General features: G+C 33.5%; 1 protein-coding gene across 5 annotated transcripts in view; it reads left to right on the top strand.

Moving 5' to 3' along the window:
- Nucleotides 1-18,491, top strand: part of GIN1 (gypsy retrotransposon integrase 1) — a 33,337-nt gene extending 14,846 nt beyond the window's left edge. The window contains exons 3-8 of one of the 5 annotated variants that reach the window (XM_076008248.1): nt 69-262; nt 2,385-2,423; nt 6,771-6,962; nt 7,058-7,234; nt 7,720-8,005; nt 13,673-18,487. In XM_076008248.1, the coding sequence (XP_075864363.1) occupies nt 69-262; nt 2,385-2,423; nt 6,771-6,962; nt 7,058-7,234; nt 7,720-8,005; nt 13,673-13,947 (1,163 nt within the window). In that variant the 3' untranslated portion in view covers nt 13,948-18,487. Of the gene's footprint in view, nt 1-68; nt 263-2,117; nt 2,424-6,770; nt 6,963-7,057; nt 7,235-7,719; nt 8,006-13,672 lie in introns of those variants that run through there. The other 4 variants (XM_076008246.1, XM_012773479.3, XM_076008249.1 and 1 more) reach the window with 4 other exon arrangements.
- The last annotated feature ends 9,081 nt before the right edge of the window (nt 18,492-27,572 follow it).

Genomic DNA, 27,572 nt, shown 5'->3' with positions numbered 1-27,572 from the left:
TTATATTAAAACTCTATAGGTAATTTCTAAAAACTGCACTTCTATTTTTTTGACATCACTTATTCCAGAAAAAAAGCTGTTTTATGTTGGAAAAGACAGAAAACAAAATCGTTTGGTAATTGTTTCAGAAGAGGAAAAAAAGAAAGTCCTAAGAGAATGCCATGAAAATGACACTGGAGCTCATCATGGCATATCCAGAACCCTCACGCTGGTGGAATCCAATTACTATTGGACTTCTGTGACCAATGATGTCAAACAGTGGGTATGGCTTATGTATTTAGAATATTTTTAATAATGTCTTAATGCCCCCAGTTTACTCTGGGTATTACCTCTCATTAAGTACTTTTTGTATGGTAGTTTTTGTGAAAAAACAATTAAAGGGGTTTTTATTTCCTTTGATTCTTTTAAATCACTAAACTATAATTTGAGCAACAAAAAAGCATTACTTGAATATTTGAACATACCATATTTAGATAGGAGATTACTTAGAACCAGATTTTTATTATTGAACTCCTTTGTGCAGGCAGAATTTAAATGGGGCTAGAATTTGTTTGACTAAATCATTACCTCTTTAATGGCAGTGATAAAAAGTTTTCTTTGAGGGGACGGTATGTTCATAATAAGTTTGGCCCACTGTGTGCTCTCATCTTTTGTCCTGTCCCATCTTGATGTAGAAATGTCAAGCATGGCGGAAACCCAAAACCAAATAAATGCAAAATCAAATTGTGAAGGTAATAAGTCTGAGTTTTGTAATTTTATAACCTATTAAGAACCTCAACTTCTTCTAATAGATAGTTCACCTATAGGAATTTTAGGGTTCTTGCTGGTAGGTCAAGTGATCCTACTCTTTCTAGTGTACTATATGCCAAATGGTAAGCATTCCTTGGTATAGATGTGAGATCTCTTTAATAATTATAATAGTGCATCAAGAAGACTAGGATTTCAGGAATAAAGAATTAAACCAACATTTAATTATCACTTATGAGTTATCAGTTTATGAGGATATGCAGATATTCCAAAGACAAATATAAATTTATATTTGCCTTCAGAACCTGCCATACATTTCTTTACAAATATTCAGTGAAATCTTTGTCAAATCTTTATCATTTGAGAATGGATATGATTTGGGGAATTAATCAAGAGTTATTTGTGGCAAAATTTAGTAAATAAGTTTATGTTTGAAAATTTTTATTAAAAATAACTGTGACTATAATATAATAAAAAGATTTTTTAAATTTTTCTCCAGAAGTTAGTTTGAAAGAAGTTTCCAAAGTGGAATTCCAGACATATATTGAGCAATGATACCATCCATAAATAGGTCAAACTGATATCTTCTCACTTCAGTCAAATGAAAGCTTCATGACAACATAGACTTTGTTTTTGTTTACTCTTTTTTCCCATGACCTAGAGAAATTTATGGCATCTATAAATATTGTATGTATGAAATTATATTTCAATAAATACTGTTGGAATCAGTGAATGAACTTCTTAGAGTAGTAACTTTAGAAGGAAACATCTTTTGCATATAGAAATTACTATATATTTATATATTGATTTAAATTATAAAGAACATTTTAGGATCTATTTAAATATTTAATAAATGTTTATTGAATGTGAACCAGAATTGTGTTCCATCTCAATAAGACCCCATAAGATGGTCATTTAATAGTATAGTGGTCCCTTGGTATATACAGGGAGATTGGTGCCAGCATCTCCCACATTGCATATTACCAAATCTGTGCATAATCAAGTCACATAGTTGGCCTTGTGGAACCCATGGTTATGAAAAGTCAGCCCTTAGTATATGCAAGTTTCACACCTTACCCTGCCCTGTATTTTCAATATGTGTGTGGTTGAAAAAAAGCCATGTATAAGTGGACATATGCAGTTCAAACTTGTGTTGTTCATGGGTCAACTGTAGTAGCAACTATTAAATTTGCTTGTTGTTCTGAATAGAAAGTTTAATACAGTGCTCAAGTTCTTAGTCCAAAGTTTCTCTTTCAAGACACAAACTACCTGTTAACCATTTTAAAATTCAGATTCCTAAGACTTCTTTTGTACTATGTTGAATATATTAACATCTGTGTGTATTTTCTTTATCGTGTGCCTGTTTGTAGGTGTATGCTTGCCAGCATTGCCAAGTGGCAAAAAATACAGTTATTCTAGCACCTAAACAGCATATTCTCAAGGTGGAAAATCCATGGAGTATAGTTACTGTTGATCTGATGGGACCTTTTCATACAAGCAACAAAAGTCATGTATATGCTATAATCATGACAGATTTGTTCACAAAATGGGTTATGATTTTGCCTCTGTGTGATGTTTCAGCATCAGAGATTTCTAAAGCTATTATCAATATATTTTTCTTATATGGACCTCCTCAGAAAATAATAATGGACCAAAGAGATGAATTCATTCAACAGGTAAGACAAACTACTTAGGTATGGGAGCATGTCTTATTCCCTTTCATTGTCCAGCACACAATGCCATTTGTGTTATATTACAGAGTGCTTAATAAATTCAGATAAATTGCTACAGGTATAGAGGTATGATATTGTATGCTACAGGGGTCATTGGATTGGAAATTAGTACATCAGGAATTTAGTACTTATAGAGCCACTAAGTAATTGTAAACCTATCTTCAGGTTTCTTCAAACTAAAATGAAAAGAGTGTACCAAATAATATTTGTTTACTTGTAGCATAAAAATCCTATTGTTGACAGGTAAAGGGAGATTTGAGGAAATGGAAAAATACATCATGTTTCAATATTGAAACTTTTTTTTCCCATTGCCCTGGACTTTTTTCTGATTAACATTAACCTGAAAAAATAAGTAGACAAAAATACATATGAAAATTTAAAAAATTATATAACTACTAGACTTAACGCATATTTCAAAATTTTTATAATTGACAAGGTACTCATATAAAAAAAATCAGAGATAGCCAGACTTTCTTGGTTCAAAACACCTTTGATGGCTCAGTTCAAAAGAAATACCTAAAGTTATATTTATTAATCAGTTAGGACCGGTGTGAGGGGTCCTTAAGATTATTCTCAGGTTCCATGATTCGTCAGGAGGACTCAGTGTATAGAAATACTCTTGGCTAAGATTTATTCAGTGAAATGATACAAAGCAAAATCAGCAAAGAGAAAAGGCTCATTGGGAAAAAACTAAGGGAAACCAGGTACAAGCTTCCATGATCTCCTTTCCCAGTGAAGTTACACAGGACATGTTTAATTCTCACAGCAATGAGTTGTGACAATACATGAAATGTTGTCTACCAGGAAAGCTCATTAGAGGCTCAGTGCCTAGGGTTTTTATTGGAGGCTGGATATTTAAGCACTGTCCGCCTGGCATGTACCAAAATTCCAGACTCTGTGAAGGAAAGAAGGTGTTTGGCTTTCTAACCAAAACCTACATTCCTAGACACTAGCCAAAGGCCAACTTTGTAAGCAAGCCTGTCAAAGAATATAGCAGTCTCAAATCTGCTTTGTTAATCTGCTAGAGTTAAATGAACTCTTTTCTGCACAGGTTCATCCAACTTTAGTAAGTATTTATGTCCTGACCACTTGGCAGCCATTTAAAAAATAATACTCATAAATTGAAAGAAAAAATATTTTTATTTCATTCTTAAACACAATTATTTGCTAATGGAGTGTGTGTGTACCTTTGACCACTGCCTAACATTTCAAGCCTTAGAATTATATTGTATACTGCCATCCTCATTTCCTGTTTGACATTAGTTTTTACAGAGTAATTGATTTTTATCACAGCATCTCCTGAAAAAAGAAAAAACAGTTCTATAAAGATATGATTTCATTGAAAGGATTGTAACCTGATCCAGTGTTGAAACTGAACTATCTTAAGCTAGTAGTTTTCGTGGTGTCTGATTGGTATTAAGAGAGCAACTTGACACAGAGTTTGTTAACAGTGATTAAAATGAAAAAACTGGCATCACAAATGAGTAGGGTAGGATTATAGAATAAATTTAATTAACAGGTAATAATTTTCAAATTGTTGTTATTTCTATAGTATGATTTTAGAATTTAATACCACATACTGAAATTATTTTTAGGTAAACTAAGGAATTTTTATTTTTTTAATTGAAAGAGAAAAGCTAGATATTAGACTTGTAAAAAAATCTCTAGGAGGCCGAGCGCAGTGGCTCACACCTGTAATCCTAGCACTCTGGGAGGCCGAGGTGGGAGGATTGCTCGAGGTCAGGAGTTCGAAACCAGCCTGAGCAAGAGCAAGACCCCATCTCTACTATAAATAGAATGAAATTAATTGGCCAACTAATATATATAGAAAAAATTAGCCAGGCATGGTGGCGCATGCCTGTAGTCCCAGCTACTCGGGAGGCTGAGGCAGGAGGATTGCTTGAGCCCAGGAGTTTGAGGAGGTTGTGAGCTAGGCTGCGAGACTCTCTCAAAAAAAAAAAAAAATCTCTAGAGGATGGAGGTCACATGCTCAGATTAGGAACAGTGCTAGGAAATTGGACATCAACATTAAAAATTATCAAGAATATTCTTTGAAATATTAATTTACTTCCATTTATATTAATGAAGAGTCTTACCTTAAGTGCATATAGTGCTTCAAGACATTAGCTAATGATAGTTTTTCTAGGCATGTTTAAAGTCATGTGATAACCAATTCAAGACTTTGAAAATTTTACTAAAAGTAACAATAAGTGTTTATAAGCTCTTTTACGAGATTTCTTAATAACAAAAAAAAAGGCACATATGACTGGGAAAACTTGTTCTTTTTGCTGTGAGTGAAATAAATGGCTTAAATATTACACAAAGCATAATGGTGACAAAATCAAATATATGCATTTGTCAAGAAGTACACAGAGAACACTGCTAAAGATTAGAGCATAATATACAATGTGAAAGGTTTATCATACAGTTGGATAAAAATACAGATATTTCTAACATAGCTTAGAGTATCGGCTAATTTGTTTCAGTAAAGTGCACAAAGGCCTTTTTGTAATCCTCTGAAGGAAAGAAAAGAAACATATTCTGTGGGAAAATTACTTTTAAAAGATGTCTTATGGAAACATTTTGAAACAAAGAAGTTGAAGTCTTTTCCAAGGGTTATTTAAAATCATTGATCAGCAGTTCATATTGAAGCTGACCCAAATGACCTTTTCTCCAGGATTTCTTTCTAATTCCTTTTGAATTAATGATAGGCAGCCTGAATTTGTGTGTGTGTGTGTGTTCATCAGCTAGGAATTGTACTCAGCTACAAGTAACACAAGTCCTCTCCCTCCCCCAATATATAAACTCCAATTGGAATTTTTATGTTCTACTCAAGAAAAGCAAGCCAGGTTGTCCAAAGCTGGAAGGGTAGCTCTAAATGTCGTTGGGAATCTATGCTCCTAGCTTTCTGTTCCACTGTCTTTGTGATGTGACTCAATCTTGTGCCCAACTGTATAGCTGCTAGCGCCCATGCCACAATGTATACATTTCAGTCAGAAAGAAGGGGAAGAGCAATGAGCAAACAAAGCTAGTACCAGCTAAGTATGTCCAACAACTTTCGTTTACTTTTTTTTTTTTTTGGCCAAAACTGCACATGACCACCCTTACGTCCAAGGGAGCTTGGGAAATGTAGTTTTGTTTCTTATTTTCTCTCATATTACCTTCACCTGTTTAGTTATTCTGATATTACTTGTCCTAATATTCTTTTAAAAGACAAATTTATCAGCCAAAAGTGTACTACTCTATTAAAAATAGTAAGAAAAAAACTGCAGGTTGCGGTAGGAAAAATACATTTCACAGGCTTTCTATTAGAAGCTTTCTTAACTCATTTTGACTTCTTTTAGGTCCTGCATATTATAAGATATAAGAACAACAATAATACTAGCAGTTAAAAGTTATAAAACACTACTTGCCAAGAATTGTTTTAAGTGCTTTGTAAACACTAACTCATTAATCCTCAGAAGAGTCCTGGGTAGGATTTTCTTTATTTTGCAGATGAGGAAAAACTGTGAGTACAGAGAGGTTCAGTGATTTGGCCAACGTCACACAACTGTAACTGGATTATGTGATCTAGTGTTTATTTGGAAGACTATCTACTAAGTTAAAAAGTTATTTGAACTCAGAGTTAGTGTTAAATTCTGTTCTTCCATTTCCTTGTATGTATGTATTTGGCAAGGCACTTCATCTTACCTTTAAAATGATAGGGATTGCATTAATTCTGTAGATCACTTTAGGTAGTATGGACATTTTCTGCAATTTCTTTTCTCAGTGTTTCGTAGTTCTCCCTATATACGTCTCTCACCTCCTTTGTGAAATATATTCCTAAATGTTTAATTTTCTTTAATAATACCTCATAAAAGTGTTGTAAGGCCTAATGACAATAATGTAAAGTATACAGTGTGTTGACCAACACATAGTAAGGACTCAATAAATTATAACTACTATTTTATTTATTTATTTTTTTTTTTATTTTTATTTTTTTTGAGACAGAGTCTCGCTTGTTGACCAGCCTAGAGTGAGTGCCGTGGCGTCAGCCTAGCTCACAGCAACCTCAAACTCCTGGGCTCAAGCAATCCTTCTGCCTCAGCCTCCCGAGTAGCTGGGACTACAGGCATGTGCCACCAGTGCCCGGCTAATTTTCTATATATATTAGTTGGCCAATTAATTTCTTTCTATTTATAGTAGAGACGGGGTCTTGCAGGATTCCAATTCTTGTGAGGCCTTTTTTTAATCAGTGGAAAAATACAATGCAAGTTATAAAAAGCTAGCTTTATTTTATATTTTTTTCAGATTAATGTTGAACTGTATGGATTGTTTGGCACAAAGCAAATTGTAGTTTCTCACACCTCTGGAACTGTTAAGCCAACTGAAAGTACACCTAGCACAGTCAAAACATTTCTCTCTAAACACTGTGCTGAATACCCAAACAATTGGGATGATCACCTATCAGCTGTTTCATTTGCCTTCAATGTAACTCACTTGGTATGTGCCTTTTACTAATTCTATCCTTCTGAGTTATGACTGTTTCTTGGCTAGATTACTGTCTTATTACAAAATTGCTGTTTTCTTTAAAATAGGAGCCTACTAAAAATACACCATATTTTCAAATGTTTCATCGAAATCCTTATATGGCTGAGACTTCAGATAGTCTTCATGAAGCTGATGGTGATAATACAAGTATGTTTACCAGAATTCTAGATGCAGTTAAAGAAGCTGATAAAATAATGGAAAGTAAGACAACTTCAGTGGGCCAGGTGATTCTATTTAACAGAAAAACTATAATCTAGAACTCTATAAAGTGATACTTATTTTTAAAGTTTCAGCATATACACATGTGTATGCATGCCACATGGTAGACCCTTACACCAAAATTTTGTATCTATCACATTTTGTTTTGATTATATAATATGCTTATTAGCAATAAAATTCTGAGGCAACAATAAGAAAACCATTGATTTTGGAATCAAGTAGAGATGGATTTAGCTTGATAGTCTTGCTGCTTATCCATAGTTTGACTTTAACAAATTACTTAACCTATGTTAGTTTGCCTTCTGTATATAGTAGGAGTAATAATACTGACTTTGAAATGTTGTTTTAAGAATTAAATGGGATTCATGCGTAACTTTTAGTAGCATTTCAGTAAATTACAATTATTTATAATATTATCATTATCTACATTTACCTTCAAGAAATTATAGCTCTTTCGTTCCTTTGGTTTTTTTTGCTTTTACACTTATAGGTGGAAAACAACAATTTGGATGAACTAAATAAAAGCAAGATCATTGTTAAAAAGAAACCAAAGCAATTAAATCCTTTTCATTTAAAAGTGGGTCATGAAGTTTTAAGACAAAGGAAAAATTGGTGGAAGGATGGTCGTTTCCAGTCTGAATGGGTTGGTCCTTGTGTCATAGACTATATTACAGAAAGTGGATGTGCTGTCCTGAGAGACAACACTGGGGCTAGACTTAAAAGACCTATCAAAATGTCCCACCTTAAGCCCTATGTAAGAGAATCCAGTGAACAAGGTAAGTATCTGTCACTTCTCTACACTTTTACTTTCTTTGAATGAGTAGAGAACTTAAAAATAACAGAAACTTTCTTCTCCTCTTTGGTCAGATTTTCCTTTCTCATTTTTATAAAATTTGGTATAGTTTTAGATAACCCAGGTAGTCTTTTTTTATTAGGTTTGTGAGAGATTTTTATTTTGATTTCTAGTGTGCTTTTTCATAGTTCACATGGGAAATACTGAACCTGTATCTACTAAAGGAAGGATTATGTCTTTTCTATTTTTGCTTTCACAATGACCTTTTAGTCATTTTGTGCCTCATTTTAGCATGATCCCCTAAGATCCCCTATCACTAATGCCAAAACCAAACATACTACCCAGAATCCAGTTGTGAGATAAATATATTAAGAAACTTAAAATATCATTAATTTTTGATGTTGCTTTATAGTTAGGTCATGGGTAGGGAATAGGGGAGGATACAGAGTAGTATATACTCAGAACGCTGTAAATTGCTTTAGAAGAACACTCTAGACAGGTTATACTTGCCCCAAAGTATGATTGGTTCTGACCGGTCAGGATCCTAATCTCTCTGCCCTTTCATAGGTTAGTTAAATGACATTTTTGCCATGGCTTTAAGTCCCCCACTCTATCAAGACTGTTTTATTTTATCCTAATGTATTTGCTCCCTAGAGCTTCCCTGAAGTGAATAACTAAGAGGCAGTTAATTGGTACCTCAGTTAATTATGCTTTTTCTATAAAAAACATGAAGCATTAATCTTATCTGAATATGAATAACATTTAATGGAAGATAGTGTATTTTTAAACAGCACAATTAAGTTATTTAACAGGCTTTAGTAAATAACAACAAGACCAAAACAACAAATAACCTACAGTTACCCTGTACTTTTTTTAGATATGAAGCCCTTGGGGGTTGCTCAGTAATAATAGCTCAACTCTGCTTCTGATCTGGACCACATCTCCTGTGTTAAAAGCTCTTAGTGCCTTTCCTTTTTGTGACAGACCCAATTGCTCTTATCAGTAAACTTATCTTGTATTATGTTCTAATTCTGAAAACTCACAAGTACTTTCATTCTCTTTGTTAGAAGATAAATGCTTTCATTCCTTGTGCCTCTTCTTATTTCTGAGTTACCTTTAAAGATCCTTCCCTTCCACAAATTAAGTAGGAAAAAAGATTATACAAGTACATTCCTTAATTAATACAAAATTTACATTTAAAATGTTGATATACTAAGATATGTTTCAACATTTCAGTTTGCTCTTGCCAAAGACTTTCTTAGAAAGGAGATCAGATATTTTGCTTCTTTTATATAGTTCAGAACCCAATTGAAAAGGACAGTTTCTAAACAGAGGAAGTATAATTTTTTCCTCATGCTTGAATTCTCTGCAGAAGTTTTTTTCAGTAATATAAGGAAATTGCAGTATAACTAAAGGAAATATTCACTGAAGGAAGGATTATATCTTTTCTATTTTTGTTTTCTAAAATGAGGAACCTGAGATTGATCAGTGAATTTGTTTTAGTTTTCCTTGTTAACCAAAGGAAGTATGGATCTGGCCATCCGAGAATCTAGTTCTTGATTACTATTTGGTCCTTTATTGTGTTTCTCTCATTTGGATAAATTTAAAATAAGTGTGATTTCTGCCATCTTTTAGCTCAGTATCACATATTTTCCTGAAAATTGTCACCTAACAACCTGATTTTAAAGTGTCCTTGAGCTGAATTTATGGCAAACAAAGTGTCTTTGAATAATCATCCAACTTTTTTATTTGACACAAATTTGGATAAGCTGTATCCAACTATAAATGTATCTGTCAATACTTGTCATTGCTGCTCTTTACCAGCCCTGAGAATTCAGAACTATATTAAGGACTCACTATCTAAAGCAGATATACTTACGTTGCCAACTTCTTATTCATTCTTATCTAGAATACAATGTACAGAGAGCACATTCAGTACGAAGTCTACAATATTTGTTATTGCTATTTTAAGCAGGCCTATTTGTTATTTTGTGTAGTTCAATGCTAGGCACTTTTTCAGACCAGTTAGTTTAGTAGGAAATTTTAAGATATACCATAGTGTCTCTTTGTAATCATAATGTTCCCCCTTAAAAATAAAAATGATGTTATTGACCCATTATTTTATCCAACGTAAATTGTGAGTAGTTTTTAATTTATTTTGTTTTGATAGATGCGGGTCAGCCATACACAAAAGTTTTAGTCTGATTTCTCTTCCCAGTTGAAAGCCCACATTTGTGAAATGATTTGCATTATTGTATAAGTATCCTGTTGCTGCTATAAAAATTGCTAAAAACTTAATGGCTTAAAATAACACAAATTTATTATCTTATAGTTATCTAGGTTAGCAGTCCAAAATAGATCTTACTGGGCTAAAATGGCTAAAATCAAGTCATTGGCAGGGTTGTATTCCTATCCAGGTGATTTTTTAAATCTAATTTTTTAATCCTTAAAATTACATAAGGAAAAGTATAGCCAAACTGCTGTTAACACCATGTTGAAATGTCTTGAAAATACCCCAGTTTGAAAGAAACTCAAGACTCGCTATTTAGTTTGGTCAAAACTAAAATGATGCTTTCATCAAACAGATGTCATATCATAACTGAATTAATAGAATGAGAAAAGAAAAATACTTATCAAAGTCTTTTGTATAATGTAACTGAGTAGAAAAGTCCTTTAATGTGGTATGTTAGATATTCTTTCTCTTTCTGTCTCTCTCCTCCCCGACCCCCTCCTTCTGTGTTTTGAAGGCAAAAACTTCATGTTTTTTTTATATCCCTAACTCTGAATTGATCTAGATCGGTATTGTCCAATTGATAAGTATTACAAAACTATGTAATATGTAATTTTAAATTTTCTGGTAGCCACATTTTAAAAATACAAATAAATAGGTGAAAATGATTTTAATAATATATTTTCTATAACCTAATATATCCAAAATATTATTAGTTCAACATATATCTAAAGCCCTAAGAGTTTCTTTTCTGATAATCTTTATTGAAATTAAAGAGCATTTCTATTGGCTTCAGATTTAGACCATAATAGGAATTGAAACATATTTGACCTTTGTGAATGAATGAGAATTTTTTTTTTTCTGCACGAACGGGCCTTTGACAGCTTCAGAGTAGTTTTCCATTATGTGTAAAATAATTTGTGTGGAATTTGCCGAGTATAATCCTTGTTCACTATGGTTTGATTATAATAAGTTACTTTAAATGTTATCATTTATTTAAAAGAAAAATGTGTGTATATTTCTTATATTACTTACACATATAATAAGCTCTCCTTTTATAAGCAGGTGAGGTTGGTAAAGTACATTTGTTTCTAAGTCCAGTAACTAGGAGGTGCTTAAGTTCAAATATCTGAATCAATTTCCAGGAAGTCAAAGTGGTAACTTTTAAGAGCTATACATATAAGTATATTTTTCCCTTTTGGTATGTTTACAGGACATATTTTTCTAAAATAGACCTGCTTCATCTATATGGAAAAAAACTTTCCAACAAATAACCTACTTCATCACAGATCTCTGAAAGTGTCTTTGGAAATTCCTTAAACGCTGTGGTATCTGCTGTCACTAATGACTTTGCAGCAGTGTGTAGGCCTTAAACTATAGAATTCCCCATGGCTTATTATAAATTTCATCAGCAGCACTTTTACCATACCTGACGTTTTTAAGTTCTCTTGTAAAGTACTACCTAGCCTTCTCCAGTATTAACAGTAGGCTAATAGCAAACTTTGATGTTAAACCTCTAGCAACACACTCTGACAGTGTTTTAATATCATTGATGATTTTCTCTTCCCTCTTGCTGCTATTGTGTATAACGTTTATCATGGATTGCATGATTTATTTTTTTGTCTTTCAGAATTATTCCTGTTGTCCAGCAATTCATTCCATACTAGCATACAGAAATTTTCTTATCACCTTCAGCTATTCATACTTTTATTCCGTTATAAATATGTGTATCTTCTTAATATCATTTCAATCTATTGCTGGTTTTGCATTATTAAGAATTGGTGAGGGTAAACTCTTTCACAGCTAAAATACCAAGCATACTTTGCCTAATGAAGGAGTAAATGGGCAAAACTAAATGGCCATAAAAGCCTAAGCCCACTTATGCCATCTTTTAATAGAGAGAATAGTTTTGTGTGATCTATTGAAGTTCACAAATTTAAAGTTGTTAATAAATTTCTGGGATTGAAATAGTCTCAATGAGCTATTCATATGTTAATATAATGAATAAAGTGGGATCATTTTCCAGGATATACTAGCAAATTTATGAGCTCTGAAAACTTTTGTTGCTGTCTAATCTAAATGGGCAATTTATCTTCCTTTTGCTTAAAAAACTTAAAGTTTGAGGATACCTTAAGCTATTAAAGTCTTCAAGAGAATCTGTCAGTGCTTTGGAAGAAAATCCAGAAAGAGAAGTCAGGGATCCAGGAAGTTAATCATCTGTGATGCAGAGTTCCTTGTTGTGATGAATTAAAATATCAGATGGGGGAAGAATCCTTTTTTGTACATTTACCTTCATATAAAAAGGTTTACCATTGGTTTAACATTCATTTTAAACTTTTTTTTTCCTAATGGTGATAATAAATTTTCTCAAAATACTCAGAAGAAAAATTCCCTGTCAATACTTCATATTGATTAGTTAGACCTTAAAAAGTTTCTAAGCACACCTGTCTGTAATCCTAGCACTCTGAGAGGCTGAGGTAGGAGGATTTCTCAAGGTCAGGAGTTCGAAACCAGCCTGAGCAAGAGCGAGACCCCATATCTACTAAAAATAGAAAGAAATTAATTGGCCAATTAAAAATATATGGAAAAAATGAGCTGGGCCTGGTGGCACATGCTTGTAATCCCAGCTACTTGGGAGGCTGAGGCAGGAGGCAGCCTGAGCCCAGGAGTTTGAGGTTGCTGTGAGCTAGGCTTATGCCATGGCACTCTAGCCAAGGCAACAGGGTGAGACTCTGTCTAAAAAAAAAAAAAAAAAAAAGTTTCTGAAATTTTGGTATCAAATTAGCCTTTTAAATCTAAGCTTTTTAAAGCTACTCTATTACAGCCTGACTCTTTATACATTTCTATCATATAAACATTATTTAGCAACTATCTTCACTTTGTTTTTAACCTCATATTATAACAATTTGATGTTATCATCCTAATAAGGGCTCTTTAAAGATTGGAGAATCATCTAAAGTTGTAAATGTAAGAATTTAACAGTTCTATTCATTAAAATATCCTTCATAACCCCATTAATTCACCCAGAAATGCTTTGCAGAAACATATTAAGGATATCATCATCATCAAAAAGAAAGTTTTAAAATTTTGTTTTTATTTTATATCATAATTATCATTCCTTCTATCCCCTGTTCCCCACACCTGCATATCTACCAAAGATAGGTCAAAGAAACAAGAAAACTTGACTGTTCTAAAGTCTGTGATCTTTCTTATGTTCTTTGTATATGAACTACCAAATTTATATCCCATTTATTCATTCATTGACATGCATATTTATTTAGTAAATAGAACTCCCCAGAAGTTAATCTTGGTAGTTAATTTTTATTACCTAGGATTTTGTTCCTCATTTAAAATTGTTTAATTTTAAAATGGTGTCATTTATAATTCTAAAAATCAAACTTATGATATCTCTTCTTTCAGACAGTCTTTATCTGTTGCAAGGTTCAGTAGTGGCAGATCATGACTACATCGGATTGCCTGAAATTCCAGTCGGAGCATACCAAGCAAATATTCTAGTGGAAGATGCAACTATTGGTATAGTTGATAATGAATTACTGACATCAAGCAAAGATCGTGAACTATTAGAATATAGAAATGCCAAAATCTCTCCATTGATAGAAGATCATGGGACTCTTGAAAAACAGACTTTCAGTCTGTTGGACTCTTCAAACCAAGTTCTTGAGTACTTAAGTTAGTAAATACTAAAATTCATTTAAAGTACTTGTTTAGAATGTATAAACCCTTAAATCTTGATATATTATTCATTAAAAAAGTTATCTGGAACAAGTATCTTGACACATTCTTAACAAGTAAATCCTGAAGAGTTATTTTATAACTACTTATTTATCTAAACTTGTGCCACATTTGAATATCAGTATATGTATATATAAAGGCAAAGGAAGCCCATAATATATACAATACTTTTTCTTCTAGAAAGAGAACATTCAAAGTGCCCTTGCTTCTTAGGAAATAAATCCAGTTCAAAGCATTCAAATCTTTGTCTGGTATTGGTACCATGTTTTTTTGTTGTTTTGTTTTTTTTTTTTTTTTTTTTTTTTACTTTCAAATTTTCTGGAATATCTACATTTAAAAAATGAACTCCCTAGAATGGGATTAATAAATATTGAACCAGCTGTAACAATGAATGAAATGAAATTATTTTCTGTATCATTGGAACTTCTAAAAACAATATTATAGCTAAAAAATTAGCATTATTTAATGGGCTTTCACAAGATATTGGTAATTTCAAATTATCTAATTTGTTAGGGTCAGAATTAGGGTCTGCAATTATATATTGGTTTGAATGCATTTGTTCATTTCCATATTATATATTAAAGCCTAAAGATCCATTAAGAAGATTTTTTTTCTGAAATCTTAAAAAAAATTAATGATAAAATACTATTAAGGATTCCTAAATTGAAATTTCTATAATATTCATAACTTCATTCAACATATATTTATTACAAAGCACTATGAGAAGCGCTGCAGGAAAATAAAAAGATGAGTCAGATGTGTACCTCATCTTCATAAGGGATTTACTATCTGATAAGAGTGTTGCAACACAAACAAGTACAGATAATGTACTTAGGGAGGCAAAAAAAGAGAAATCACTTTTGGATAGGAAATGTAGGTTTATCCTTATAGTATAAGGATCATTTAAGCTTGACCTGAAGAATGTGTAGGATTTAGTGAGTAAATACAAAAGAATTAGTGGAAAGGAAATGGCAGAGATAGAAAAGTATTGTAATGATTCACAGAAAGGCAGGACTTTTTGTTGTCTACACTACCTAGGATATAAAGTGAAGTAGCAAGATGGGGGGATAAAACTGAGAAGATAAGTAGGAAACCTTGGAGAGAGCTTTGAATACAATTAAGGATTGATATGTGCCCCTCTCAATATTCATATTGAATTCCTAACCCCCAGTACCTCAGAATGTGACCTTATTTGGAAATAGAGTTGTTGCAGGTGTAATTAGTTAAAATGAGGTCATGTTGTAATAGGCTGGGCTTTACTATGTCTGTGACTGGTGTCCTTATAGAAGGAGGAAGTTTGAACACAGACTCAGGGAGATTGCCATGTGAAGATGAAGGCAGAGATCGAGATGACGCTTCCACAAACCAAGAAATGGCAAAGATTGCCAGCAATCCACCAGAATTTAGGAGTGGCATAGAACAGATTCATCCCTACAGCCCTCAGAAGGAAGGAAGGAACCCCATCAATATCATCTCAGACTTCTGCATCCAGAACTGTAAAATAATAAATTCTGTTGTTTATAAGCCACCCAATTTGTGGTAGTTTGTTATAATAGACCTAGCAAACTAATACAAATGACCAGCTAAATTATTTTCTGAGACCAAAAACCACTGAAAGTCTTTGTATAGGAAAGTGCCATGATCAGAACTATGTTTTAGGAAGATTAATCTGGCAAGTAGTAAAGAATAGATTAAAGAAAGGGAGAAAAACATCATGGAGATTAATTGATAGGACTTTGCAATCATGATGAGTAGTATAATAAAAGCCGAAACTAGGCCTGTTGTAGCATTGTTAATGAATGGAGTCTAAAGATTATTACAGAATATTCCACATATTTTATCACAATCATACTGAACAGTGATATGTAATATTAAAAATGGAGACCTGAAGTATTATAATTACTTATTTACAAAGAAAGATTAAATTATAGTTAATATAGGCTGAAGAATAAATGATCAGGGAAGAAATCAATCTAGCACCTCTTCCTATGCCACATACCAAATAAATTCTAGATAGAATTCCAGAAAGAACCCTTAAGAAAGCATAGTTATATAAAACAATGATACCAATCCTGCTGTGCTCAGCAGAACAAAACAAAACAAAACAAAAGTTCATGAGGGAGTCATATTAGACCATCTCCTTGGTAAGTGGCTGTGTCACTTTTTTGTAGTGATCTTCTGACTTCAAAATTGGCCTCTTACCACCCCCCATTTTAAAAGGGCAGTCAATATTCAGAGTCATTTTAGAATTACATATTCTAAACATTTTAAAAACATTTTTCTTCTAAGTTATTTCTCATCAAATAGACTTTTATCCTTATATATAGTCATGTTAGGCTAGGTTATTCTGTGTCTGCAAACCTACCCCCAAATTTTAGTGGCTTAAAGCTTTATGTATTGGTCATCCCACATATCCCTGTTGGTTCATCAAGTGCTTGGCTCCATTTTCATTATCATTCCAAGATATAGGGTGATGGTGCCCAACCTCTAGAATCATGTCATCATGGCAAGGGAAAGAGCACAGTGAAATAAGCACTGGATCTTGAAAGAATTACTGTAAAATACACATCTTTCTTACAATGATTAAACGTAGGCACACACTGTAAGTAGGTACAGGGTTTCTTTTTGTAGTAATGACAATGTTCTAAAATTAGTAGTGATGGTTTCATAACTCTGAATATACTTTAGTATACTTTAGCTACTGAAATGTACAATTTAAAAGGGTGCTCTAGGTAGGCCCCCATGGCTGAGGGTCTAAGTCTGCCCCAGTAGACCCCTACAGCAGGCTGGGCCCCTCAGTATCCCTCCAGGTGGCCTGCCTGAAACCTCTGGACAAGCAAACTTGTGAAGGTCTTTCCCTGCTGAAGTCAGTCTGTAAGGACTGGAAAAGGTGGCTACTTCTACAAATGTGTAGACAGCAACACAAGGCTGCAAGAATCATAGTAAAATATGATACCACCAGAGCAACAAAAAAAGCACTAGTAACTGACCCTAAAAATTGCCTGAGAAAGAATTCAAAGTGATTGTCTCAAAGAAGCTCCATGAGCTACAAAAGGACACAGATGATTAACAAAAATCAGGAAAAGAATACTTGAAGAAAATAAAATCATTAAAAAAAAATCAAATTCTAGAGTTGAAGAACACAGTAACTATACTGAAAAATTCAATAAAGAGGTTCAACAGCAGACTCTATCAAGTGAAATAAAGAATTAGTGAGCTCAAAGAGGGCATTTGGAATTAGCCAGTCAGAAGATCCAAAAAAAAGAAAAAAATGTGAAGAGAGCCTATGGTACTTATGAGATACCATCAAGTGAACCTAAATATGCATTATGGGAATCCTAGAGAAGCAGAGAAAGAGAAAAGGGAAGAAAGCTTATTTAAAGACATACTGACAGAAAACTTCCCATATCTGGAGAAGGAAATGAATATTCAGATCCATGAATCACAAAGAACCCCCTCTAGATTAAGGAAATCTTCACTAAAACTTAATCAAATTCTCAAAAGTCAAATACAAAGAATTTTAAAAGGGAGATACAAAATAACCTTTATAAGACTGTCAGCAGATATCTTAGCAGATACCTTGCAGACCAGGAGAGTGGGATGATATATTCAAGTTAAATACCCAGCAACCAAGACTATTGTACTCAGCAAGAAATGTAGGAGAGAAAAAGACTATTCCAGACAAAAGCTATGGGAATTCAGCACACTGAATTCTTAGAGTAGCTGAATGGATTTAGAAAACAACAAGCTCCAACGTATGATATCTACAAGGGACTTCAGATGAAGGGCACAAAGACTGAAAATGAAGGAATGGAAAAGATATTCCATGCAAATGGTAACAAAAGAGAGCAGGGTGGCTACACTTACATCACACAAAATCGACTTTAAGTCAAAATCTTTCACAAGGTACAAGGTAATTATATAATAATAAAGGATCATTGCATCAGGAGAATATTATAATTGTAAATATATATACAGCCAACATTGCATCATATAAATATAAAAAGCAAATAAAAAATTTGATGGGAGAAATAGCAATACAATAATAGTAGGAGACTTCAATAGCCCACTTTCAATAGTGCATAGATCATTCAGATAGAAAATCCATAAGGAAACTGCAGATGCCACTAGACCAAATGGACCTAGCAGACATATACAGAACATTTCATTTAACAGCAACAGAATGCATATTCTTTTCAAGTGGGCACAGAACAATCTCCAGGATAGATCATATATTAGGCCACAAAATAAATCTTAATTTAAGATTGAAATCATATCAAGTATCTTTTTCAACTACAATGATATGAAACTAGAAATAGAAAACAGGAGGAAAACTGGAAAATTTACATATCTGTGGAAATTAAATAACATATTCCTGAACTATCAATTGGTCAAAGAAGAAATCAAAAATGAAATAAAAAATTATCATTTTTTTTTTTGAGACAGTGTCTCGCTTTTGTTGCCCAGGCTAGAGTAAGTGCCGTGGCATCAGCCTAGCCCACAGCAACCTCAAACTCCTGGGCTCAAGCAATCCTACTGCCTCAGCCTCCCGAGTAGCTGCGACTACAGGCATGCGCCACCATGCCTGGCTAATTTTTTCTATATATATTAGTTGGCCAATTAATTTCTTTCTATTTATAGTAGAGATGGGGTCTTGCTCTTGCTCAGGCTGGTTTCGAACTCCTGACCTTGAGCAATCCGCCGGTCTTGGTCTCCCAGAGTGCTAGGATTACAGGCGTGAGCCACCACGCCCGGCAAAAAATTATCTTGAGACAAACAAAAATGAAAACACAAAATAACCAAAACTTATGAAATTTGGCAAAAGTAGTTCAAAGAGAGTAGGTTATAGCAATGTTTAGTTAAAAGAAAATCTCAGCCTAACTTTACACCTGAAGGACTTTAAAAAAGAACTAAGCCCAAAGTTATTAATAGCAGAAGAAAGGAAATAATAAAGAACAGAGCAAACATAAATGAAATAGAGACTAGAAAAATAGAAAATATCAATGAAATGAAGAGTTGGTTTTTTGAAAAGATAAAATTGATAAGCTTTTAGCTGCAGTAAGAAGAGAAAAAGATTTAAAATATGAGTGTAAGAGGAGACAATACAACTGGTAACATAGAAATACAAAGGACCATAAGAGACTACTGTGAGTAATTATATGCCAACAAATTGCATAACCTAGTAGGAATGAATAAATTCCTAGAAATGCACAATTTACCAAGACTGAATCATGAAATTAAAAATCTGAATGGACCAAAAATGAGCAAGGAGATTGAACCAGTAATCAAAAACCTCCTAGCAAAAGCCCCAGGACCTGAGGGTTTCGCTGGTGAATTCCACCAAACATTTAAAGAAGAATTAACACCAATCCTCAAACTCTTCAAATATTGAAGAGGAAGAAACACTTCTAAATTCATTTTACAAAGCCACTACTACCCTGCTACCAAATCCAGAAAAGGTATAATGCTAGAAAAGAAGATTATAGGCCAATATTTCTGATGAACATAGAAGCAAATACAACAAAATACTATAAAACTAAATTCAGTAATACATTAAAAGGATCATATACCAGAAACAAATGGGATTTATCCCTGGATGCAAGGATGTATTAACAGTATTATACCACATTAACAGAATTATTATACCACATTAGCAGGATTAAAGGATAAAAATCATATAATCATTTTAATAGATGTAGAGAAAACATTGGACAAAATTAGACATCCTTTTATGATTAAAAAGAAAAAACCTTCAACAAATTAGATATAGAAATAATATACCTCAACATAATAAAGGCTATCTATGACAAGCCCAAAGCTAATATTGTACTCAATGGTGAAAAGCTGAAAGCTTTACAATCTGGAATAAGACAAAGGGGCCCACTCTTGCCACTACTGTTCAGTATAGTATAGTAAGCCCTCCATATCAATGGATTCTGTATCCATGGATTCAAACAATCATGGATTGAAAATATTTGAAAAAATAAAAAAAGTGATACAACAATTAAAAATACAAATAAAAAACAATACCATTAAAACTATTTAAATAGCACTTGCATTGTATTAGCTATTATAAGTAATCTAGAGATGATTTAAATTATATAGGAGGATATGCCTGGTTGGTTTGCAAATATTATGCCTCTTTATGTAAGGGACATGAGTGTCTACATGTTTTGGTATCCTTTAGAGGTCCTGGAATCAATCGCCTGCAGATACAGAGGGGCAACTATCCAGAGCAATTAGACAAGAAAAAGAAAAAGACATTCAAATCAGAAAAGAAGTAAAATTATCTCTGTTCGCAGATCTGTTCTCACATATAGAAAATCCTAAAGCCCTACCGAAAAGCTGTTAGGACTGTTAAATAAATTCAGTACAGATGTAGGATCAACATACAGAAATCAGTATCATTTCCATACACTAACAATGAACTATCTGAAAAAGAAATCAAGAAAGTACTATTTACAATAGTAAAAAAAAATACTTAGGTGAAATTTCTATATACTGAAATATATAAAACATTGCTGGAAGTAATTGAAGAAGATACAAATAAATGGAAAGATATCTCATGTTTATGGATTGGAAGAATTAATGTTGTTTAAATGTTCATACTGCTCAAAGTGATCTACAGATTCAATGAAATATTATCAAAAATCCAATGGCATTTTTTCACAGAAATATAAAAAGCAATCCTAAAATTTGTGTGGAACCACAAATGACTGAATAGCCTAATCAATCTTGAGCAAAAAGAACAAAGCTAGAGGCATCATACCACCTGAATTCAAAATATACTACAAGGCTATAATAATCAAACAGCATGATGCTGGCATAAAAACAGACACATAGACTAGTGGAATGGAATAGAGAACCAAGAAATAAATCTATGTTTTTATAGTCAATTAATCTTGGTCAAAGTTTGCAAGAACACATAATGGGAAAAGGACGGTTTCTTCAAAAAATGATGCTGGGAAAACTAGATATGCACATGCAAAAGAATGAAATTGGACCCTTATCTCACATCATATACAAAATTTAACTCAAAATGGTCTAAAAGACTTCAACATAAGATGATGTGAAACTGTGAAACTACTAGAAGAAAACATAGGGGAAAATCTTGACATTGGTTTGGGCAATAATTTCTGTCTAAAAAGCACGGGTAACAAAGGCAAAAATAGACAAATGGAATTGCATCAAGCTAAAAGGCTTCTGCTCAGCAAAGAAAATCAATACAAAGATAACTTATGGAATGGGAGAAAATATTTGCAAACTATACATCTGATAAGGGATTAATATCCAAAATTTATAAGGAATTCAGACAACTCAACAGCAAGAAAACAACCAGATTTTAAAATGAGCAAAGTTCCTGAATAGACATTTCTCCAAAGAAGTCATACAAATGGCCAAAAGGTATATGAAAAAAATGCTCAACATCACTAATCATCAGAGACATACAAATGAAAACTACAATGAGATATCAAATGACACCTGTTAGAATGGCTACTATCCAAAAGGCAAGTGTTAGTGAGGATGTGTAGAAAAGGCAATCATTGTATACTATTGGTGAAAGTGTAAATTGGTACAGCCATTATGAAAAACAATATGAAGGTTTCTCAAAAAATTAAAAATAGAACTCTCATTTGATTTAGCAACCCCATTTCTGGGTATATATTTAAAGACACTGAAGTCAATATATTGAAGACATATCTGCATGCCCATATTCATTGCAGCATTATTTGCAATAGACAAATATGGAATCAATGTAAGTGTCCATCAGTGGATGAATGGATAAAGAAAATGTATATATGCATACAAAAGAATATTTTTCAGTCTTAAAAAATAAGGAAATCCTATAATTTTTTAAAATATGCATGGATCTTATAGTTATCTCAGTTACTATTTTTCCTAACAGCATTACATCTAGATAATGGTTAATATTTATTCATTTAGCTCTTAAATATATTTGAGATTTTAAAAAATGTTTTTGGGTATGTAAATTATATCTCAATAGAGCTGTATAAGTTTTTCAAATAAAATTCCGATTTTATTACTGAAATCTCAGAATCCTAATGCAAAGATTCCAAATACAGATTTTAAGTAAACAAATAGAAAATACCCACAAATTTTATACACACATATAAGGTTTTTTGGGGGGTTTTTTGTGTTTTTTTTTTGAGACAGAGTCTCACTTTGTTGCCCAGGCTAGAGTGAGTGCCCTGGCGTCGGCCTAGCTCACAGCAACCTCAAACTCCTGGGCTCAAGCAATCCTGCTGCCTCAGCCTCCCAAGTAGCTGGGACTACAGGCATGCACCACCATGCCCAGCTAATTTTTTCTATATATATTAGTTGGCCAATTAATTTCTTTCTATTTATAGTAGGGACGGGGTCTTGCTCTTGCTCAGGCTGGTTTCGAACTCCTGACCTCGAGCAATCTGCCCACCTAGGCCTCCCAGAGTGCTAGGATTACAGGCATGAGCCATCGTGCCTGGCCCACATGTAAGTTTTATCTCTGATATTTGCAGTGCCCTGTCAAGAGTGAAAATGGAACTCCACATACCATATACCTAAATATTTAAAAGGTGTAAAGCAAACTAAGAAACGGTTCCTACTTCAGCAAATACACTTTCTTAAGGTGCTTAGAATTGTTGGACTCCTTAGAACTCTACACTAGGGAGTGGCAACTCAGAGAGAGTTGGTCTATTTGCCTGAACCCTGTGTTCTCCCAAGGACGACTGACCTTGCTCCTGCCGAGGTGCCCAGGCCTTTGGAATGATCTCTCCCAGTTGTGCATCCACCCTCCTGAGGCAGACCATAAGGCGCTGGAAGAGGTTCTCCAGGTGAGGAGGGGTACATCCCTGGCCCCTGATGTCTTACCCTGCAAGGAGTGGCACAACCTGGAGTAGAATACAGCCTGGCCCACAAGCAAAGTTTCCAGAATGTGGTGATTCTTGCCTCTATTTAAGGGAATTTTTCTGTTAAATATAATAAAATCTTGGCTAAAAAAAAAAAAAATCCAGAAATATCTTTATGAGGTTTTGTATGCCACCTTGTGGCATTATTATGAATATTTAAAAACCGGATACAGAAGGAAACAGATGCTGAGCTACAATAAGGGAAAAAAATCTACTTTGAATGAGAATAATTTCCTCATTTAAAGTCCTACTTTAAATATCATGATTAACATTACAAATGTAAAATTTTATTACATTATCATCTAAAAAAGAGTGACTTGGATTGATAAAAGAAAACTTACTACATTTTCAACTTTGGGATTCATTTGTATACTCAAAAAATAGATGTGTTAAACACCTACTATGTTCCAGGTACTGTTCTGGCACTGAGGTAATATCGGTTACAAATAAAAATCACTGCTCTCCTAGAAGATATTCCAGTAAGATAGTAAAATAGTGACCAGTAGTTCTTATGAATACATTTCTTCACTTACATCCAATCTTAAAATTTCACTGGTAGCCTTTTGCACAGGCATCTTGTTAGGATCCCTGTCTTAAGCCATGAAAAACATAAGTATTCCTTTCTGCTTATTTTTTGACTGTGCAGAAAGCTGTAACAATATTTTGTTCAGAGTCCTAAGTGACTGGGTCACTTTCAGTTTTGGAATTTCTAACCATTATAATTAATAACTAAAAACTAAAATAAGCATTTTATAAAACAATTAATTTCACTCTTTTGTTTTCTACAAATGCATTTATTATTGAGGGAGAAATGTTCGTCCTGTGCAACATTAAAACTAATACTAAGCAAGCAAAGATCAATTAAATGCCATCAAAATAAAAAGTATTTAAATCGATAGCTTAATCTGAGCTTGAGGCCCAGGCCAAATGGTTCTGTTTCCTCTAATCTCTCAATGACCTCCTCACCCCTTTTCTTACTTCCTCAACCCTCTTAATGCTGCTTCCTTTTTTTTCCCACCCACAAACTGTTTATGCAGCCATATTGGGCCCAAGGGACTTCCCTTATCTGACCACTTCATCAAAACTTCTAGAGGCTTTGTGTGGAGCAGACAGTGAGGAGAGTCAATTATTTGGCCTAGTGGATAGCTGGAGGAGACCAGATAGCAGAGGACAACCTCACTTTTCTCCTCTACATCCAAATGAAGGTTCCGTTAGTTCTGAGAGAAGAAGCCCCAGGAGTTGAAGTGAAGAATTCACAAAACACTAAAGGGAAGGGCATCTGGATTCTCTTCACTCCTTCTTCTATACCACTCTCATATAGTGGTTAAGAGAAAAATACTAAACGGAATAGTTCTCTTCTTCCAAAATCATGTTTTCTTCTTATAGGCTTGTAGGCTTATAGTGATATATAGCCTACAGGCTCTGTGTTTTGGGGTAGTATTTTATTCTGTGTTTTTGATCTTTCCATTTAGAATTCCATCCTTACAAATATATATATATATTTCATTTTTTAATTTATAGGAATAAACAGTGAGAAAATAATCATAGTGATGATTTATGTGACTTGTTCATAGCTTGAAGTAAATCAGTGGCAAATTTGCCTAGGCTTTAAGAATAGGACTTAAAGTCAGTCTTCTGTTAATCTACACTGATCACAAAATATGTTTAATAATTAATAATTTTACCTGAGGTAGTTACAACAGGAGTAATGGAGTTTTTTTAATATAATGTAAAAAAGGCATAAGATCCAGAATATATAAAGAACTCCTATAACTTGACACCCCAAAAGATAAACAGCCCAATTTTAAAATGAGAAAGGACTTCATTAGATATTTCTCCAAAGAAGATACAAAAATGGCCAATAAGAACTTAAAAAGATGTACATCATTAGTTGTCAGAGAAATTCAAATCAAAGCCATAAAGAGATAGCACTTCACACCTGCTAGAATAGCTATAATAAGCTACCAAAAAAAAGGGGGTGGGAATAACAACTCTTGGCTAGGATTTGTAGAAACTGAAACCCTCAGACATTGCTGATTGGAATTTAAAATGGTGGGGACACTGTAGAAAACAGTTTGGCTGTTCTTCAAAAAGTTAAACATAGAATTACCACATGCCCCAACAATTCCACTCCTAGTTATGTACCCAGAGGAACAGAAAGCAGGAACTTGAACAGCTATTTATATGTTAATGTTTATTGCAGCATTATTTATAATAGTCAAAAGGTGTAAACAAACCAAGTGTCCATCAACAAATGAATGGATAAACAAAATGTGGTATATACATACAATAAAATATTACTCAGCCATAAAAAAGAATGAAGTTCTGATACATCTACAACATGGATAAACCTTGGAGACATTATGCAAAGGGAAATCAGTCAGACACAAAAGCACAGATGTATAATTCTACTTATATAAAATGTCTAAAATAGGCAAATTCATTGAGGCGGAAAGCAGATTGGCAGGAACCAGGAGCTAAAGGAAGGGGAAATAGGGAATTAATGGTTAATGCTTAATGGTTATAAAGTTTCTGATTGGAGTAACGAGAAAGTTTTGAAAGTAGATATTGGCGATGTTTACATAATATTGTGAATATAATCAATGCCACGGAATTATACACTTCAAGTAGTTAAACATATTTTTATCATAATTTGTAAAAATGAATGATGTACTATACCCAAAACCATTGAAACACATGCTTTAAATGAGTGAATTATATGGTATATGATTTATATCTCAACAAAGCTGTTTAAAAATTTTGTGGGATGCAGAAAAAACTGCTCAGAGTAAAATTTATGACTTATGTGATTATATTGGAAAAAATAAAGGTTAAAAAGTAATTATCTAAACATCCAATTTAACATGGTATAAAAAGAACATGTGAATAAGCCATTAGAAATCATTTAAAACCTACCAGATTGGCAATAATTAAAAGTATTAGCAAGGATGTAGAGCAAACAATATAATTATACAATGTGAATGCGTATATAAATTGATATAACTATTTTAAAAAACAATTTAGCATTATGTATTAAAGTTAAAGATGCATAAACCTATCTATACTCCAGGAATTTTGCACAATAATCTATTTTCAAAAGTGTTTATAGCAGGATTTTTTGTAATAGCAAGACTCTGGAAACAACCTAGATAATTATCAATAATGGAATAGATAATTTGTCATATATTTATACAATGGAATACTACAGAGCAGTGAAATGAATAAATTACAGCTACAAAAAAAAACATGGGTAAATTCAGGAGCACAGTGGGGAGCAGACACCAACTTACAGAAGAGGGTTACCCATGCAATATTTTGAAGAAAGTGAAGGAAAAGAGCCATGTGTATACTTGGGAGAAGATCATTCCAAAGAGAAGAAACAGCAAGTTCAAAGACACTGAGATGTTTTTCTATGTCTGGTGTTTTTGAGAAATAGCATGGGGCCCAGGGCCTTTAGAACAGAGTAAGAAGGAGTATAATAGGAGATCAGAGACACAAGGGTGTAAAGTTTTTTAGGCCTCATAGGCCATTGTGTGGGCTCTGTTTTTAGTTTGGGAAAAATGAAAATTAACTGGAGGTATTTGAGAAGAATGGCATGATCTGACTTATGTTTTTAGTAAATCACTCTAGCAGTTTGGATGAGAATGGACTGAGAAAGGGTAATGGAGGACTAGTTAGGAGGCTGTTACTAATGATTCAGGTGGGAGATGATGATGGCATTAGTAGGAATAGAAATAATGAAAAATGGTTAGTATCTGTTATATTTTGAAGCTGGATTAAACAGAAATTATTGAAATATTGAATGTGGGGATTCAGAGGAAGAGAAGAGTCTATGATAACTTTAAACATTTTTGGCTTGCATAACCAAAAGGATGGAGCTGCTGATAAATGAGATGAGGAAGACTGGGAGGAGCAGGTTTGGGGAAGAAAAGAGAAGTTCAGTTTTGAGTATGTTGAGTTTGAGTTGCTTATCACACATCTAAACAGGTCAGTTGAAAAGACATTTGGATATAAGAGTCTGGAGTTCAGGGGATAGGAATTCAGTGTTCAGTTATGCACAGTTCAAAACTCTCCAAACTAAAGCTTGAGTGAATATGTATACCTTTTGGGAGGCCAACACATTCTCTTTGCTGCAGAGATCTGCACTTGCCCTCAATCCACCACATTTCTGGTTAATCATTTCTGAGGCAGCAATAGAAAGCTGCTGGTGACTGATTATACATACTCAATGGCATTATTTATATTACTTGGCAGAACAAACAGATGCTCAAGGAAGTTTCCTGGCTTTATGAATGATGGCAGCGCCTGCTTCCTGCCCACTTTTGATGGATATAGCTGAAATGCTAACACATTTAAGGGACCACAAATAAGCAGGCAAGTTCTCAAGAATTTCATTCTCATCTGGGGGTGAAAACTGAATGAGGCAGAACATTAGTCTCTGCAGTAACTTGTTTGAAATCACATATTACTTTGTCTTTGCCAAGTAATTTACAATCCAATGTAATTTATGTAGAATTTCTGAAGTTGCTCCAGTCTCACTTTGCTATTTTCACCTCAATTTGCAGTTTGAAAACTGGAGAGAAGAGAACTTTTTTTTTTTTTATTATTAGAATAAGAATCTGAAATTCTTTGGAATGTCTTCTGTTCCATTTCACAAACTT

The sequence above is a fragment of the Microcebus murinus genome, chromosome 11 (assembly GCF_040939455.1).
Source record: "Microcebus murinus isolate Inina chromosome 11, M.murinus_Inina_mat1.0, whole genome shotgun sequence".
Lineage (NCBI taxonomy): Eukaryota > Metazoa > Chordata > Mammalia > Primates > Cheirogaleidae > Microcebus > Microcebus murinus.
This window is presented reverse-complemented; position numbering and strand designations above follow the sequence as displayed.